The 19,791-nt window shown below is 35.0% G+C and overlaps 2 protein-coding genes across 2 annotated transcripts; both read right to left on the bottom strand.

Moving 5' to 3' along the window:
• Positions 1-1,663: 1,663 nt before the first annotated feature.
• On the bottom strand, positions 1,664-2,754 carry LOC116200609 (cytosolic sulfotransferase 5-like; the record flags this gene model as incomplete). Its single annotated transcript, XM_031531442.1, has 1 exon — positions 1,664-2,754. A coding segment is annotated over one exon (954 nt), but the record flags the coding sequence as incomplete, so codon positions are not given.
• An 8,767-nt stretch (positions 2,755-11,521) lies between these two features.
• On the bottom strand, positions 11,522-13,618 carry LOC116198830 (cytosolic sulfotransferase 12-like). Its single transcript, XM_031529083.1, has one exon. It carries the CDS (start codon positions 13,540-13,542, stop codon positions 12,262-12,264), a length of 1,281 nt encoding a protein of 426 aa, XP_031384943.1. The 5' UTR covers positions 13,543-13,618; the 3' UTR covers positions 11,522-12,261.
• Positions 13,619-19,791: the final 6,173 nt, after the last annotated feature.

Consider the following 19,791-nt stretch of genomic DNA (forward strand, 5'->3'; position numbering starts at 1 on the left):
AAGCAACTAACAAACACCAAACACTAGACATATTACGACTATGAACTATTGGAGTACAAGCTCATGGGTGCAGGTGTTCGACATACTCGATATGGTAATGAGAACAAGATTGACGAGGTTTTGGAAGCCTCTTCAGCAGCTCTACGTACCTTATTATCACTACCTCAAATTAACGGCTCCTGCCCCCCGGGGGAGGAGACATGACGACGGCTCAAAATCATAGTAAGCAGATCAAAGCGATTAGGTTGGCCTGATGACGAACAAAACTGAAGTCCCTCCTCTGTGTCTCGGGTGCTGCAAAGTGTGGATGTTCCAAGAGGGACGTAGTATGTCTTAGTCCAGCTCTGGCTCTGGACCTTCTGTACCACTTGCTTCGTACTAGCTTGGCTCTGAAATTGAGAAGGACCCTTTATTGATCTTTCCCCTCCCTCAAATTCCTAATTTTATGATGAAGTCACTTTTCTTATACAATCACTTTCTTTTTGCAATATACATTGCGACGAAAAGGTGCAAAAGTGAACATTATGAAATGATGGAGATCAATACGACAGATCCCAATTTGGCTAAAAGATATCAAAGATAACAGAAACAAGACCAATACTAACCGAATGCATAAGCTACAAAAAGGATCTGAAGACTGGAAATATTGCTCGAGATGTGAAGATGCGGAGCCACGGGCCAACCAAATTGTCTGAGGTTCAATGAACAGGCAATTCTACAACTTGGTATCTTGTCCGGATTCATAATGTATCTTTGACAATTTTTACTGTTCCTTTTAGAGTTTGTCTAATTCTAAATATAAACGTGATTGCCATTTATGGGGCCAGACCAAGATCTGATGAAGAAAAAATACAGAGAGAACAGTCCTCTTTTTTCCGGAGTAAACATATGCTTAATGAATTGCTATATGATCCATCACGAATCGCCACAAATCTGTCTGTTGGCCTTCTGATGGATTTGTTGATGTCTACAGCTTCAGCCCAGATCTGGGCAGCTTCACCTCGATGATGTGGTCGAGCCATGCAATATTCTTGGGGCTAAGATAATTAACACAATCTCCCAACTCTCCCTTCCTGAAAAACCACTTACTTTCCATCCAAAATTACGACTTTCCCTTTTGATTCACCTCCAATTCACTCAAACTTTCGAAGCTGCACAACTTCAAGATCTCCTTGATGTGGCCATGGGCATCCTCTTCTTCAGAGAATAGACTTCCAAAGAACTATGCCAATCTCTTCAGATGATAGCCAGTGTTCTCCTTCATCTCCTCATACTTCAGTAAGAAGACCTTATGGGGGATCTCCGAGCTAAAGCCCAGAATGGTCCATACAGGTTCACCCCTTGGCAGAACTTGTTGAAGGCCTCATTGATCAGCAATAGGACCATTTCCTTGAGCCTCAAGTTGTTGGTGATGTTCCATATATGAGCATGGATAGTCCTACTGAGTATTGAACCTAGAACCTCTTGGTTACTAAGTGAGGACGTACACCACTATGCGCTAAACCCTTTTTTTCTTCGGTAGGATAACAAGACCAACTCCCATTACAAAAGAAAAACACCCTACGAACTACAAAGGCGAGGTAAGGAAGCCCCAATAATATCACCAAATAACAGTGAATCAAGTACCGTTCGTTGTGCACCATTGCGCTATACCCTCTTTGATTGTTATTATATAATTTGATCATTACTAGGGGAGAGTTTGCACAGTCTATGTAAACAGTAAATCGAGTACTGTTGGTATAGGTTTACATTGGTACTGGAGAGTAGGCAATGAACAAGTGAAGATAAACTAAATCGCTTCTAGAGCTTTAAATCCGACCCATGGAACTTCTCCTCAGTGATGCGGTCGATCCTCTCAATCATATCCGGAGTCAAATAGCTTACCCAATCTCCCACTTCGCCCTTTCTGAAGAACGACTTGTTCTCGTGCCCTGTCGAGAGTTTTCCGTTCTGGTTCACCTCTAGCTTGCTCAAATTGTCGAAGCTGCAGAGCCGTAGGATCTCATCAACCTCCTCCTCATCTTCCGAGAAAGGGCAGCCTAGGAAACTAGCCAATCTCTTCAACTGCTCACGAGGTTTCTCCTTCATTTCCTCGTACGTTAGGAAAAAGACCTTATGGGGCATCTCCAAGCTGGCCTTGTAGTAGCCCAGGACATGGTCCCAGAATGGTCCATCCATGCTCACCCCTCTGCAAAACTTGTCAAATGTCTCCTCAAGTGAGCTTGTCGTCCCAATTTCCTTGGGCAGTAAATTATTTGTAAATTGCCATAGGGAGACATATGTGTCCTTTGGGTTCCTGCACAAGTACACAATCTTGCATTCGAAATCCTTCATGAACTCTGGAAGTGATCCGAAGGGGATGTGGGTGGCTAGCAGCCTTGGGGAAGTGAATGCTGAGAGGTCCGGATTCATGTCCAACATGTGGAGGAATTCCAAGAAAGGTACGAGTTCGTGCAGATTTTTCCGGAGCAAGGGATGATCCACTGTTATATTAGAATAGTAGTAGGATTGGTGTAGGAGGGAAAAGAGGATGGCTTTAAGCCATATGGTGCCTGACTTGGGGGTCGAAGCAAGGATGATGTCGGAGTCTAGAGCCCTGAATTGGTGTTGAACCGGGAGGATCATGTTCAGTTGGCGGGTGGTGTACCAGAAGCCCTGGTAGAAGTGCATGAACATCGGGAGCCAACCCAGCTCGAATGGGAGTGTGCTAATGAGTTCTCTACGTTCATCTGTTAGGTTGTTGACGCAGCGGAATTAATTGGAATCTGTTGATTCGCGTACGAATACCAAGATAATCTTCTATCACCCGTTGATTCTACGAATACCAGGGAATATTCATCAAACTCGAATCAAATCCGAGAATGGGCGAAAGAGCACGGTAGCTCCAGAACTTTATTAATAATCCAAAAACTGTCTTAGCCCTAGGGCTTACATCGTTTAAATAGAGAAAACGAAAATATAACGAAAAAATAAAATATTCTTTAAAATAAGATATTTCCTAAAATAGCAAAAAACATCATAAATAATATAAAATTACTTGTTTGAGACCTTAAATGATGGAATTCGGCCTAAATCTCATCTTTTCATGCAATGAGTTCTGTTCCGGAGGCCGTTTTCCTCGAAACAAGGTGGTAATAACTTATTTTTTTTAAGGTACCGATTGATTGCTTCTTCTGCTGCATCAGTTGTCGACTTCTTAGAGATATTTGGGGAGGCGAGGGTTGTTAGGGGCTGACATGGTGGATGAGAGAGAGAGATAATCAAGAAGGACGTTGGCGGTGAAGTGAAGAATTGACGAAGAAGATATATATATATATAGATACATACATGGTGACTGATGATGGTTTTGTTGTGTGTGTCCGGCCCTGGCTACAAGAATATATATATATATATATATATATTTATAAAAACTGAAAACACCACGTAGTTGCGGCGCCCAAGGTTTTGACCACTAGCAATCTTGGTAGAGGATAAGATTGGTTTCTGCTCTGATTATATCGCTGCAGGGTGTTGAGGGAGATTGCCGATCAACTTGCTTGATTATCATAATGTTTTCTTTCTTTCTCCTGTAAATAAATCGAAGGCTCCCCACTTGGTTCAAGACACACGTTGTTGAAGATATTAATCTCACGTGAAAAAGATGAATCAATATCCATTGGTTTATATGATACTTGGAGTGGATGTTGTGCGCATGAGAGTGGGGGCGTTTGGTGTGGTAGAAATTGTGTGGTAATGGGGGATATTTCTCGGGTGTGAATGTGCGGTATATTAATTAGAGAGAATTAATTAATAGATCGCGTCTCCAAGTAGAGAGAGTAGCACGGGTGGGGCAATAGAGAGGAAGAAGAGAATGGCACTCAGACACAGAGAGGGAGAGGGTGATTTCATTGCCTGCCTTCCTCTGTTCTTCCTCAGTCTGCTCGATTGATTGAGCTGTATCCCTCTATCCCCGCTGCATTGCATTTTCTGATTCTCTCTCTTTGCATTGGAGGGATCACAAAAAAAAAAAAGAAGATAAATAATCGAATTTTTATTTGCAATAACTGATATGTTACAAAGAATTAAATTTGAAATTTTATTCATCATAGTCAAATACACTGGAATTAATTGTGATGAATTCCTTTTATTTTTTTTATTTTAGTCTGTCTATTTGTGAATATATACTATGTATATTCTAGTTGGATGACTCATTGATAACAAACATACGCTTCGAAATAAATTTGGACGGCGTTTGGTTCGGGAAATTTGAGATTTTTACGTAAAAGCTTATTCTGAAAAAGAGATTTTTCAGAAAGAAAATTTTCAAAGTTTATTCTAAAAAGTGACTGTTCAGTAAGAAAAATTTCTCTATGTTTGGTATGTATTGAAATACTTAGCATTGGCATGTTTGATATTTCCATGGGAAGCATCACGGATTTGGGTAATTTTGATAGAGTTATGATGTTAGATAAACAATCAACTCGGTCTTGCATCGTATATGAGTTCATTATCCGTATAAGTATTTTTCAGCTTTTATGAATTTATTTTATTTTTTCGAACAAGAAAGCTAGAGCTTATATATAAAATAACTTCTTCAAATGGAAGTACACAAAGATCATCTTTTCTGTCTTTCCTCTTCGTTTGTCCCTTGAAAATTTTCTATGTTTCACTATTTTGTTTCTTGTACTTAAAAAAAAATCGTTCTATTGTCAATATGGTTCTTGCTAATAAATGACAATAATTTTTTTTAAAAAAAATTTAAAACTAGTGATATGAATATATTGGACTCATGTGATGTTAGGACTACTTTATATGGACATATGCAGTTGCAAAATGCAATAAAACATGTTATTTATGTCTAACACGGTAAATGTTGAATCTGGTAAGAATCAAAGTCATGTAATATGGTAGTGGTGGTATCAAGTTCTCATTTAGCCCTTGCCGAAAGCCATAGGAGCAGTACAATGCAAGTTTCCATTCAATGTTAGTGACTATTAAACACAACTAAAATCCAATCCAAAGGATAAACTAAAGAAGAGATGGTGACTTGGAAGCTCAATCTCCGCCATATATACTTGTTTGTGAGACACAAAAGATTCAAAATGAATCTTATATTCCATCCAAACATATATACAAAGCAATAATTATTGATTGGCAATTGCCATTGCTGATTAAGTATCAACAGCTATTGAAACTTGGTCAATCCACATATCAATGATCGGTGCCAATAAGCTTATCATAATACCTCTAAGCTTCAACTTCATTTCGTGATTTTCTTTAAATAGGGAAAGGGCAAGTACTTCACAATTTCGAATACATGAAATTTTCCTAGAACCATAGGTGAATCGTTGTGTAAATTGTAGATACTATTAAATAGAAGAAAGAAATTTGCCGCCGCCATCGTTGTCGTCGTTATTATTATTATTATTATTATTATTGTTATTATAAAGAATGAAATTCAAGAAATTGGAAGTCAAGTGCCAACGAGCAAAGGTGGGTGATCCAAGCAAGCCTTCAACTCAAGTTGGGTTATTGACTTTCAAAGGAATGAAATACAATCGATATAAGTTAGTTCAAGCGGTTCGATGTTTATTTTGTTTAAATAAGGTTTCGAATTCGAGTCCTTATGAATGCAAAAAATTCACGTTGGAACAATTTTATCCTTTTTTAGTGGACCGACCTGACTCGATTGGATTAATATAGGCCTAATTGAGCTTCTAAATACAAGATTCACATAAAAAAAAGGAATGAAATAAAAATGACTGAATAGTTCATATCATGCAGCAAAAATGACCTGTCCGTTTTTTTTTTCCCTTCCATATTTATTTGTTTTCACTATTTTTTTCGGTGCAATTTATTATATAAACAGATTGATTTCAATTTTAATAAATGAGCTGCCATATGGGATTAATTTTGGCTGTCCATTGATAGAATTAGACAATACAAGACAATTATATAACATATATATATATATATATAAAAACCAAACACAAGTCGAATTCTCACGCTGCCACATCATTAAAAATAAAAAAACGAAGCTCTCTCGCTTTATCTATTTAGCTATCTTCTCTTATAATTTCTTATATCTAAATTTCTTCCAATAATTTTTTAATTTGTGTATATATTTATAACATGTTTATTTACTGGAATAATTAAAAGTTTTATTTGTAAGGTCTTGTGCAACGCACGAGTATTCCACTAGCATATATAAAAACAAAGCTCGAGCCGAATTTTCGCACCACCACATCCTCAAAAACATAAAATGAAACTCTTTGGTGATGCCACATCATCATTTATATAGTAAGAAAAATTTTATATTCTTATAAGGAAATTTTATTAATTAATTATGTAGTAAATATATAAATTTTTTATATAAGGCACAACGAAATATATATAAAGTAATAAAATATGCATAAGACACAAGGAATATATACAAGGGAACAAAATATGCAACAATAAATATATTATATATACATCTCCCAATATTGAAATTATATATCACTGAATATAGCTCAATAAACGCATTATAATAATTTACATTGTCATATATAATATAAAAGATATAGTTGCCGCAAAATATATAGATGGCATATATATATATATATAGTTGCCACTTCAATTAAATATATATAGATTATAATGGTTAGTATTTATAGATTAAGTGTATATATATATATATATATAGATTATTAAATAGATTAAATATATAATTGTTATTTTCTGACAATTTAATATCCATGTATATATTGCCCTCTGCCTAGCCGTATATTGATTAAAGGAGAACAATATTCTATATATAATTCTAAACCCGTTTTTTCCTTCTTCAAATTTTTATTTTTTTGGTTGAGTCTTGATTCATCGAATGATTTTTTAATGCAAATTTCAACCTAATTGCTTTGATATTTTGATTGTTTTAATAATCTTCTCCAAATTCTTTTTCTTGATTAAACTTTGATTTGTTGGATGAACTTTATTTGGGAATGATTATTTTGATATTGATTATATTGACAAGGTCTCTATTCCAATTCCATTATGAACATCGCTTCAATAACGGTAAGACTTTTATGATTTACATACCTTGAATATTTCATATTTCATAATAAAATGGAAATATTACCTCCATGAATATCGAGTTGAGTAGTTTTTTTATTTATTCTTATTCTTTAGTTAAATTTTGATGTATAGAATGGAATTTTTGAACTAATTTTTTTTTCAAACTAATTTTTTCGATACTGATTGTCTTAACAAAATGATTGTCTTAACAAAATCTTTATTACAATTGTATATGGTATATTAACAGAGGAATTACTAATGATTTTACCCACACTTATTAAAGTGTTGTCAAGTTTATATATATGTATATAGATCTTTGAATATTTTCTTTATATTCATATATATTGTTATTAAATATAATATATTAACTATTGTCATTTATTTTCTATAAGGTATATTAACATATTACTAATGATTTTACCATTTTTATCCCCATTTAAAATTTCAAATCAATCATCTAGGCATTCTGAGTCCATCAACCGGTCCCACCATATCTCCACTTTTTAATAATATATCTATTTTGAGTTTTGTTAATTTTTAATGACTACAGAAATTTTCAATTTTAGATATGTATTATCCAATAAGATTTCAATGAGAGTTAATACATTTTTTCATTCTTTAATGAGAAGATGATATTTACAAAATATTTTGATAAATTGTGTATTTTTTAACAGGATATAGTTTGAATTTTCTAAAAAGAGTTAACTGTTGAAGATATATTAAATAAAATTTGTGTTTCAGATTTTTCAGATTTATAATACTAGACTCTATCCACACGTACTGCAATTGTAATAATTTTTTTAATACGCTCGTGCAAGGATTGATTGATTTGAAATTGGAAGAAATATTTAATCATGAGAAAATAAAAGTAAAAGTTGGAGATAAATTTTGAAAAAGGAAAACAAAAATAATATGATAGGATTAGGAAGTTGGGAGAGGAGAGAGCAAAATAATGAAAGATTGAGACGTGAGGTAAAAGAGAGAGAGGGGAACAATCGCAAATCGCAAATATCGTTTTTCAACTATTCTCTTCTATTTTAAATTGTATAATAGTTAAACTAAGAATAAAAGATAATTTTTACTTTTTAACCATCCTATAAATTAATAAGGAGGCAGTTACAAAATCGAACTCTTACTCAAACAATAGTATAAATAAGATAAGATTATTTAATGAATTATGAACTTTTTGGATAATTGTGGTTCTTTTCGGAGTTGTTTTCGAATATTTTTAATATTTTGGATTTATTTGCATAATGTATTTTAAAATTTTCAATTTTGAAATGAGAAATATCATTTTTAAAATTTTTATATTATTAAAAACAAAGTATGATTTTTTTAATTATCTAAATGAAATAAATATTTTTCTGACACAATATGATTATTCATAAAAGATATTTAAATTTAATGAAACCCTAAAGTAAACCTAAAATAAATGCAAAAAATTCCGAATTTAAAATATACTTTCCTAATTTTTGTTTTAGATTATAGTTTTTAAAATTTCAAATTTTAATAAATTATGATCAAATGTTATATTTATTATAATATTATATGAGAATTATTAACTGGACCCATCAGCAAAGTATAAATAAGATATATACTCCGATTATGACTGAATTTACTATTAGAATAACATTGTTACTAGAGGACGTAATTTACATTTTATTAGTAAATCCATAATTTACAACATATGAATTATATTTATTTGTCTTCTTAAATATAATTTTTTCATACCTTACTGGTGAAATTCAATCATCATTAGTCATAACATGTATATTTTATATTATCTATTTTAAATTGATTGTAAATTATGATTTTCAACAATTTAAAAAGCACCATATATTATATAAGAAAATTGGTGGAATCACGTTCTATACGTGCAATGCACGAGCTCCATGGCTAGCACGAGTGTATATATATATATATATATATATATATATATATTAAGAATGTAAACTAGAATTCATGTGTATCAAAGTTCTTCAAATCACTTTTTTACGGTTTAAAAAACATGATTTTTTTACTACTTAAAAATCGCGTTTTTTAAATAGTAGAATATGCACGTCTTTGTAATTTTTTTATAAGTATGTTTTAATTTGTTTAATATTATAACAGAGTTAACTTTGGTCCAAATACAGAGATTGAGCTGGCTCGCATAAGAAAGCATTCGTCAGATTTATTTATCCTATTTTAGTTGAATGACCCGCTTTCTTAGCCGGTCTATCCGATGAGATTGGCCTCGGATGATGCTTCGAAAAGATAAGCAGTGACGTCATATTACAATATTAATATGTATAGTTCTCCGTATCATGGTCCTCCCTCGTTATTCTTGAATGAAAGGTAAGGTGCAGGGCACCCTGAATTGATGTCTTCCCCGACTTTTCAGATTTATATATTTATTTATAGAGTGAAATATAGTTTTGTCCTCTAAGTCTCTAACCATTAGATGTAATGAAAAAGTGCTCCCAGCCTTCAAAATGTTATACTATACCACCCGACTTATTAAATAAAAAGTAAAATACACCCTCGGTGACTTTGCCGATGAATTTTCCGGCCAAACTTTAATTTATTAATTTTATATTTCAGGAAATAATTTTTAAAACTAAAAAAAATCAACAATTGAAAAAGAAACCGAGAACAATCTCAGAGAGAAAGATATGGGACGTGGATGGCCTAGGCCATGTCTGACACAGCTCTTCGAGCAGGGGGTGAGAAATCCCAAGCCCATGTTTGCCCCGAATGCTAGCGGCTAGCCCTCTCAAAGAAGATGAAATAATAACCATTTATATGAAACTTGAATACCACCACTTATCAACTTATAAATTTAAGCTTTTAAGTGGATATGAGTCCAAACCCGTATAAGCCCAATGAAAATTCAATATGGTATCAGAGCGTAGGTGCGTATGCGTGCCTACACGCGTGTGCGCACCCACACCCCGCCAGGCCCAGTATATCGAGTGCAGCCAAGAGTGCACCTTGTGTTAGTGTCCTCCCCTCGCCCGAGCACGGAAGATGAGCTCGGCTCGAGATCAATTGTTGAGGGCGGGTGTTTAAGGGCACGTGACAACGTGTAGGTAGAAATAGACCACACGTTACACGTGAGGGCGGGTGTTGAGGAGTAAAATGGGATAAATCCCACATCGAAAAAGAAAAGAAAAATCCATGGGTTAATATATGACTTGGGTACCACCACTTATCAACTTAAACTTTTAAGTGAATATAGACCCGAGCTATATAAGCTTAATGAAAATTCAATAACCCACAATGGCATACACACACAAACTTTGAAGCATCTTCTCTCTCTCTTTTTTCTTTTTTTAATGTTTGTTTTATCTTAGATCTCTCTCGCGTCTCTCCTCAAGAGAGAGATTCGCCCCTTTCTCTCTCCCCTTTCTCGAGTTTATTCTCGGCTTTTTTTTTCTAATTTTATTTTTTTAAAGTTTTTGAAATTATTTCTTGATATATGAAATTACTGAATTAATATTTGGCCAAAAAAGTCATCGAAAAAGTCGCTAGGGTGCATTTTTCTTCTTTTTGAATAAGTAAGGTGATATAGTGCAACTTTTTAAAGGTCAGGGGAACACTTTATCACTAGACCCAAAGGTTAGGAAGCAAACCGCATTTTACTCTTATTTATATAATAGGTTGGCGGTGTGGGAATTCATTTCGTGCTTTATTTTAATATATATATATATATGTATAGGTTACGGATTTGTTCTTAATTTTCTTTTCTTCAGTGTATTCAAGGCTTTGAGCCTTCCTTCTACCGAAAATGATTACGGATTCAAATGAGAAAACTGTGGATGATTAATTAGGTAATTCCTCATTAAAAAAGTATATTAACAATATTGATGATGAAGTTGTACGTAAAGATCTCGAAATCTTAATTTTAAAGATTTGAAGATGCTTTGATTAGCTTAGTTTTTAATTTCAATAATACTTCAAAATATTAATTCATTGTCTTGATTTTTGTTATTTTATATGGCAGTATGAAATTAAATATTATGTAATTGCATTATTAAAGTCATAAATAAAAGACTGTACGTTTGCATCCATTGACTTTTAGGTCCCGGATCGGCCGCGGTCTTTGATTGTGCTGTCTCTTAATGTATCCCTGGAAATGAGAAGATCTGAAATAGTGATACATCGTTTTCATCCTTGGTAACGATCAGATCATATAATGCAAAATATAGCTGGAAATGTTTTGAGATAGCGATGTGGGTTTTTTTTTGGTAGGTTATAACATACCCAGTTAAATGCAAAAAATTATTACACTGGGATAACTTCGCCAAGGTGTCCTCTTTATGCCATTGCACCAATCCTTGTGATTAAGATGTGATATCTTCCTTATATGTCTAGTGGATGAAAAAATTCAATTGCCAAAGACACTTCAAAATTCAAATAACTTTGGTAAATTGTCTTTTAACAAAATAATTTATAAAGTAATTTACTTGCAACCAAGGTAAATTATCTAGAAAAATAAGTAAATTGCTTGAGGTTAGATAATTTACTTGAAAAATTCAAACAAGTTACTTGAAGAATGATACATACATAAGTGAATGACCAATGTATTGTAGACTAACCCTTACACATTGGATGAGCACCTTTTTTTTTTTTTTTCCGGCCGTATTGTTTTTTCTATAGCTGCTTCCCACTCAGTAAAAATACGACAGAGGACAAAAGTACAAGAGACAGGAATAAAAGTACGCCTTTTCAATTGACATTCTCACTAATAAACGAAGGAAAGAGCATGGCTATCACTGATCCTCTGCGTTCTGTGCTTCCAATTTGGTGACATGCATTAAGGTCCAGGTCGGAGCATATGGGGGAACCCTGGGACCATCAGATGGGGTCTCCCCGGCTGGGACCATGGGGGCTCCTTGCAATTTAAGGCTCAAATCTTCGCTTCTCTCGGGTGAATCCATTGGACGTGATTGATGCTGTTCACCCTGCTGACATAGATGCTCATTGAATTACTCATTCTAACATATGCTACTGTTGATCTCTCATCTCTGCTTCTATTTTGACTCGTTGGGTTGCTGTTCACCGGACATCACAATTTTATGGCCCATAACATATGCTACACCCACTTTGATTGTTATTATATAATTGGATCATTACTAGGGGAGAGTTTGCACAGTACGTGTAAACAGGAAATCGAGTACTGTTGGTATAGGTTGCATTGGTACTGGAGAGTAGGCAATGAACAAGTGAATATCAACTAAATCACTTCTAGAGCTTTAAACCTGACCCATGGAACTTCTCCTCAGTGATGCGGTCGATCCTCTCAATCATATCGGGAGTCAAATAGCTTACCCAATCTCCCACTTCGCCCTTTCTGAAGAACGACTTGTTCTCGTGCCCTGTTGAGAGTTTCCCGTTCTGATTCACCTCTAGCTTGCTCAAATTGTCGAAGCTGCAGAGCCGTAGGATCTCATCAACCCCACCATCAACCTCCTCCTCGTCTTCCGAGAAAGGGCAGCCCAGGAAATCAGCCAATCTCTTCAACTGCTCAATAGGTTTCTCCTTCATTTCCTCGTACGTTAGAAAAAAGACCTTATGGGGCATCTCCAAGCTGGCATTGTAGTAGCCCAGGACATGGTCCCAGAATGGTCCATACACGCTCACCCCTCTGCAAAACTTGTCAAAAGTCTCCTCAAGTGGGCTTGTCGTCCCAGTTTCCTTGGGCAGCAACTTATTTGTAAATTGCCATAGGGAGACATATGTGTCCTTCGGGTTCCTGCACAAGTACACAATCTTGCATTCGGAATCCTTCATGGACTCTGGAAGTGATCCGAAGGGGATGTGGGTGGCTAACAGCCTTGGGGAAGTGAATGAGGAGAGGTCCGGATTCGTGTCCAACATGTGGAGGAATTCCAGGAAAGGTACGAGTTCGTGCGGATTTTTCTGGAGCAAGGGATGATCCCCTTTTATATTGGAATAGCAGTAGGATCGGTTTAGGAGGGCAAAGAGAATGGCTTTAAGCCATGTTGTGCCTGACTTGGGGGTGGACACAAGGACGATGTCGGAGTCCAGAGCCTTGAAGTGGTGTTGAACCGGGAGGATCGCGCTCAGTTGGCGGGTGGTGTACCAGAAGCCCTGGTAGAAGTGCATGAACATCGGGAGCCAACCCATCTCGGATGGGAGTGTGCTAATGAGTTCTCTACATTCATCTGTTAGGTTGTCGACTTCTTGGAGATATTTGGGGAGGCGAGAGCTGTTAGGGGCTGACATGGTGGATGAGAGAGAGGGGTAATCAGGAAGTACGTTGGCAGTGAAGTGAAGAATTGACTTGAAGAAGATATATATATAGATAGATGGTGACTGATGATGGTTTTGTTGTGTGGGTCCGGCCAGGGACCTAAAGTGGCGTTGAGTCAAGAGGGTGCCGTTCATGTGGAGGGCCCCGTACCAGAAGCCCCGGTAGAGGTAGTAGAGGGTGCTCGAGCTCAAGACCCATCCCTTCTCGGATGGGAGGGACCCCATGAGTTCTCTGCATTCATCTGTTAGCATCAGGTTGGCAAGCTGAAGATTTTTGGGGAGGAGAGCCCTCAGTGGTTGACATTGTATGGTGCAATTAGGATGAGATAGGGGTTGTTAGAAGTTGGAAGTTAATTAGAAGGATATACAAGTAGGTAGTAAAGGAAGACATAGTCAGAAGTAATGTGATTTATTCAATAATAAATCAAATTAGGTATAACTACAATTCTAACTAGTTGAAATCTATGATTGACCCCACTTTACAAATAAGTGTATTAACAATAACTAGTTGAATACATGTGCATTGCACGGGACCGGACAAATAATCTCTTAATTATTTTTGTCGAGAAAAATGTTATAAATACATACATAGATTAAAATCTCATTAAAGAAAATTGAGATATAGGTGAAAAGAATAGAATTAAATAAAAATATGTGAGCAAATATATCAATAAAAAAGGGTAAATTACAAAAAAAAACCCAAGTTTTGTAAAATATCTCAATTTTGTCCTAAATTTTGTTTTGTAACAGAAAAAACCATAAGTTTTCTAAAATGTTTCAAAAATGACATTCGTTATAACTTCCGTCAATTTTTGCCTACGTGTGACCTACGTGGACTGTTAAAGGGACCCACCATTAGCAGCAAAAATTGACGGAAGTTATAACGGAGGTCATTTTTGAGACATTTTAGAAAACTTATGGTTTTTTTGTTACAAAACAAAATTTAGGACAAAACTTAGACTTTATACAAAATTTGGGTTTTTTTTTGTAATTTGCCCAATAAAAAATAAAAAATTCTCACACAAATGTGCGAAAAGATGAATTGAATGAAAATATGCAAGCAAATATGTCAACCATAGAAAATAATAATTTCTCCAAGCAAAAAATCTTAATAAAGTAAGCAAATAGAAAGCCTGATGAATCCTTTTTGATACAATCAAATTGACATAGACCAGCCGAAATTAGTAGTGGTGAGCATGCAACACAATATACATATAAAGTCCGCAAGGACACCAACACGTCCTTGCAAATGAAAATATAATGATAGAAGTTTTGTGTAAGGTGTCTATATATATATAGCTCCAATATATAATGTTACTTTATATGTGCAATATATATCTTCAACTATATATGTACACGTTCCTATAATATATCAAACAATTATATATATTAGATATAGCTGTCAAAATAAAAATTACAATACATATTTCATCGTGCCAAAACTTATATATATACATATATATATATATATATATTTCTATAATGCAAAATGGTGTGTTATCTTCATATTCTATTATATATTTCATACATATAAAATATATATAAGAAAGGTGGTTGGCTAGTTATGTATGCTATCAAAAGAATGTTATTAATATGTTGTGGTTGCCATTTTGTTGTTCCATTTGTATAAATTAAAAGAAAATACTTTCATTGCCATCCTGATAAGATTAATAATGAAATATTCTTTTCTCTTAATAAGACAGGTGGTAATTTGGCCTGTTATATATACTATCAAAAGAATGTTAATAAAATAATTTGATTACGTTTTGTTGTTCCATTGTATCAAAAGCATATATTTATTTCTACAATGTAATTTTGTATGTTATCAAAAGCTATCAATACATGGATTCCACTATATAATTCATTGAATATCAAATATTTCACTATATAGAATATTTACATAATTAAAACAACAATGTGACTTCGCGAAATGGACCGACATGCCTTCGTAAGAGACTGTAATTTGATGATGTGGCTTCTCACGTTTCAACTTTGGGAGATGGTTGTGCAAAAGACGGAAGAATCGATTGCTTATATATATAAATATATTGATAACATATATAATCTATATATATTTTCATCCAATTTTAATAGCATCTATATATGCATATATATGCAAACCACATATATATAATAATTATAAATATGCCAACGGCATATATAAACTATATACTATATATATGTGTGTGTAAACATCACATATAAAGATGGCATATGAAGTCTATAAACGGTATATATATATATATATACACACAATATTGCAATGCAAATATATACACGAAATTTTATTGATCTATATGCATATAATCTATATATTTTACTTCATGATTTATGATAAAAGATTATAAAAGTTTTCTTAATTCATAAATATCGACATGGCAAAGTGAGAGAGTTCCGCTTTTTATTTTTGATGATATGGCACAGCGAAAATATCACATATAAAGATTATATACATAATCTTGCAATGCAAATATATACATGTAATTCTATTGAGCTATATACATATAATTTATATATTTTACTACATAATTTATGATAAAAGAATATAAAAGTTTCCTTAATTCATAAGTGACGATGTGGCAAAGCAAGAGAGCTTCGTTTTTTATTTTTAATGATATGGCGGCGTGAAAATTCGATTCGGACTTATATATATATATATATATATAGATTACAGATTCGTTCTTAATTTTCTTTTATTCATTGTATTCATGGCTTTGAGCCTTCCTTCTTCTACCGAAAATAATTACGGATTCAAATGAGAAAATTGTGGATGATTAATTAGGTAATTACACAAAAAAGTATATTAACAATATTGATGATCAAGTGTGCGTAAAGATCTCGAAATCTTAATCTTAAAGATCTCGAAATCTTAATCTTAAAGATTTGAAGATGCTTTGATTAGTTTAGTTTTTAATTTCAATAATACTTCAAAATATTAATTCATTGTCTTGATTTTTATTATTTTATATGGTAGTATGAATTAAATATTATGTAATAATGCATTATTAAAGTCATAAATAAAAGATTGTACGTTCGCACCCATTGACTCTTAGGTCCTGGATCGGCCGCGGTCTATGATTTTGTTTTCTCTTAATGTGTCCTTGGAATTGAGAAGATCTTAAATAGTGACACATCCTTTTCATCGTTAATAAGATCATACAATGCAAAATATAGCTGGAAATGTTTTGAGATAGCGGTGTGGCTTTTGTTTTTTTTTTTTGGTCGGTTATAGCATACCTAGTTAAATGCAAAAAGAAATGAGACATATTATTGGCGAGAATTGAATCTGAATATTTTTATATTATAGATAAAGCATTGGTCCCCTTTCTTTCAAAAAATTATTACGTAGGCCAAGGTGTCGTCTTTATGTGATTGCACCAATCCTTGTGATTAAGACATGTGATATTTTCCTTATATGTCTAGTAGATGAAAAAAAATCAATTGCAAAAGACACTTAAAAATTCAAATAACTTTGTAAATAGTCTTTTAACAAAGTAATTTATAAAGTAATTTACTTGCAACCAAAGTAAATTACTTGAGGTTAGATAATTTACTTGAAAAATGCAAACAAGTTGCTTGCATGAATGATACATACATATGACCAATGTATTGTAGACTAACCCCTGCAAATTGGATGAGCACTTTTTTTTTCCCCTCGTTTATCCGGTTTGTTCCGGCCGTATCGTTTTTTCTATAGCTGCTTCCCACTCAGTAGAAAAACAGGACAAAAGTACAAGAGACACAAGTAGGCCTTCTCAATTGACATTCTCTCTAATAAACGAAGGAAGGAGCATGGCCATCATTGATCCTCTGCGTTCTGTGCTTCCAATTTAGTGACATGCATTAAGGTCCAGGTCGGAGCGTATGGGGGAACCCTGGGACCATCAGGTGGGGTCCCTCCGGCTGGGACCATGGGGGCTCCTTGCAATTTAAGGCTCAAATCTTCACTTCTCTTGGGTGAATCCATTGGATGTGATTGATGTTGTCCACCTTGCTGACATAGTGACGTAGCGTACATGCGAGTAACCAGTTACAGACCCGTTGATTCGCGTACAAATACCGGAACTACAACCTTCTATCACCTGTTAATTCTACGAATACCAGGGAATAAGCATCAAAACTCGAATCAGGGCAAAGAACACGAAAGCTCCAATTTTTATTAACTAATCAAAGACAACTCTCTTAACACTAGGGTTTTACAATGCTTAAATAGAATTAAAAACGTCTAAATTGCACGAAAGAAATAAACTTTTCTTAAAATTGTAAAAATGCCCAAATACATAAAAATGACCGTTTGAGACCCTAAACGATGGAATCCGGCCTAAATCCAAAGACTGTGACTTTTGCTCTAGAGGCCGTTTCTCTCAAGATAAGGTCATCAGAATCTATTTTTCTCGATATACTGATTTGCCATGTCTTTTACCGCATCACATAGTTAGTTAGCTGCTCATTGAATTACTCATTCTAACATATGCTACTGTTGATCTCTCATTTCTGCTTCTATTTTGACTTGTTGGATCGCTGTTTACCGGACATCACAATTTTGCGGCCCATAACCTCGCAAAATGGGTTAGCCTTTGTAAATTTGCTGGGTCGGTATCCGTCCCGGATCTTTCCCATCTCTCACTTCCAAGGAGACTGAGATTGTAACTTTTGTTTCTTGCAAAACAAATAACAACAATTCAGATATTGGAAAAGCAACTAACAAACACCAAACACTAGACATATTAAGACTATGAACTATTGGAGGACGAGCTCATGGGTGCAGGTGTTCGACATACTCGATATGGTAATGAGAACAAGATTGACGAGGTTTTGGAAGCCTCTTCAGCAGCTCTACGTACCTTATTATCGCTACCTCAAATTAACGACTCCTGCCCCCCAGGGGAGGGGGACATGACGACGGCTCAAAATCACAGTAAGCAGATCAAAGCGATTAGGTTGGCCTGATGACGAGCAAAACTGAAGTCCCTCTTCTATATCTCGGGTGCTGCAAGGTGTGGATGTTCCGAGAGGGTTGTAGTATGTGTTAGTCCAGCTCTGGCTCTGGACGTTCTTTACCACTTGTTTCGTACTAGCTTGCACTGAAATTCAGAAGGGCCCTTTATTTTCAATCAAAAGGTTGCATTTTCGATCTTCGTTTCAGGGTTCCTTATCTTTCCCCTCCCTCAAATTCCTAATTTTAGGATGAAGTCACTTTTTTTATACAATTACTTTCTTTTTGCAATATACATTGCGTAGTCAACAACGAAAAGGTTCGAAAGTGAACATTATGAAACGATGGAGATCAATACGACAAATCCCAATTTGGCTAAAAGATATCAAAGATAACAGAAACAAGACCAATACTAATTGATGCGGCAGAAGACCTGGCAAGTCGGTACCTGGAAAAAAATAGGTTCTGACGGCTCTATTTTGAAGGAAATGGCCTCCGGAGCAAAACTCACGCTTCGTCGTAATTTTTCGATATTTAAGGCAAATTCCATCGTTTAGGCCTTCAAACAGGCAATTTATGTTAATTAGAGTGTTTTTGCAAGTTTTGGAAAGTTTAGTTCTTTTTATGCAATTTAGGTTTATTAATACCCTATTTAAGCTTTCTGTAAGCCCTAGGGCACAAAAGTCGTCTTTTCAAGATTATTAATAAAATTCAAAGCTTTCTTGCTTTATCCAATCTCGGATCGATTCGAGTTTGATGCCTATTTCCTGGTATTCGTGGAATCAACAGGTATAGAAGGTCGTAGTTCCGGTATTCGTGCGCGAATCTACGCGTCTGTGATAGGTTACTCGCGTTGTACGCTACGTCACTAACCGCATGCATAAGCTACAAAAAGGATTGGAAGACTGGAAATATTGCTCGAGATGGGTTCAACGAACCAAATTGTCTGAGGTTCAATGAACAGGCAATTCTACAGCTCGGTATCTTGTCCGGATTCACAATGTATCTTTGACAATTTTTACAGTTCCTTTTAGTGTTGTCTAATTCTAAATATAAAGGCGATCGCCATTTAATGGGCCAGACAAAGATCTGATGAAGAAAAAATACAGAGAGAACAGTCCTCTGTTTTCCGGAATAAACATATGCTTAATGAATTGCTATATCATCCATCACGAATCACCACAAATCCGTCTGGTGGCCTACTGATGGATTTGTTGATGTCTACAGCTTCAGCCCAGATCTGGGCAGCTTCACCTCGATGATGTGGTCGAGCCGTGCAATATTCTCGGGGCTAAGATAACTAACACAATCTCCCAACTCTCCCTTCCTGAAATTACGACTTTCCCTTTTGATTAACCTCCAATTCGCTCATACTTTCGAAGCCACACAACTTCAAAATCTCCTTGACGTGGCCATGGGCCTCCTCTTCTTCAGAGAATGGACACCCCAAGAACTATGCCAATCTCTTCAGATGATAGCCAGTGTTCTCCTTCATCTCCTCATACTTCAGGAAGCAGCCCTTATGGGGGATCTCCGAGCTAGCCTTGTAACACCGATCCCAGTAT

Source organism: Punica granatum, chromosome 3 (genome assembly GCF_007655135.1).
Source record: "Punica granatum isolate Tunisia-2019 chromosome 3, ASM765513v2, whole genome shotgun sequence".
Taxonomy (NCBI): Eukaryota; Viridiplantae; Streptophyta; class Magnoliopsida; order Myrtales; family Lythraceae; genus Punica; species Punica granatum.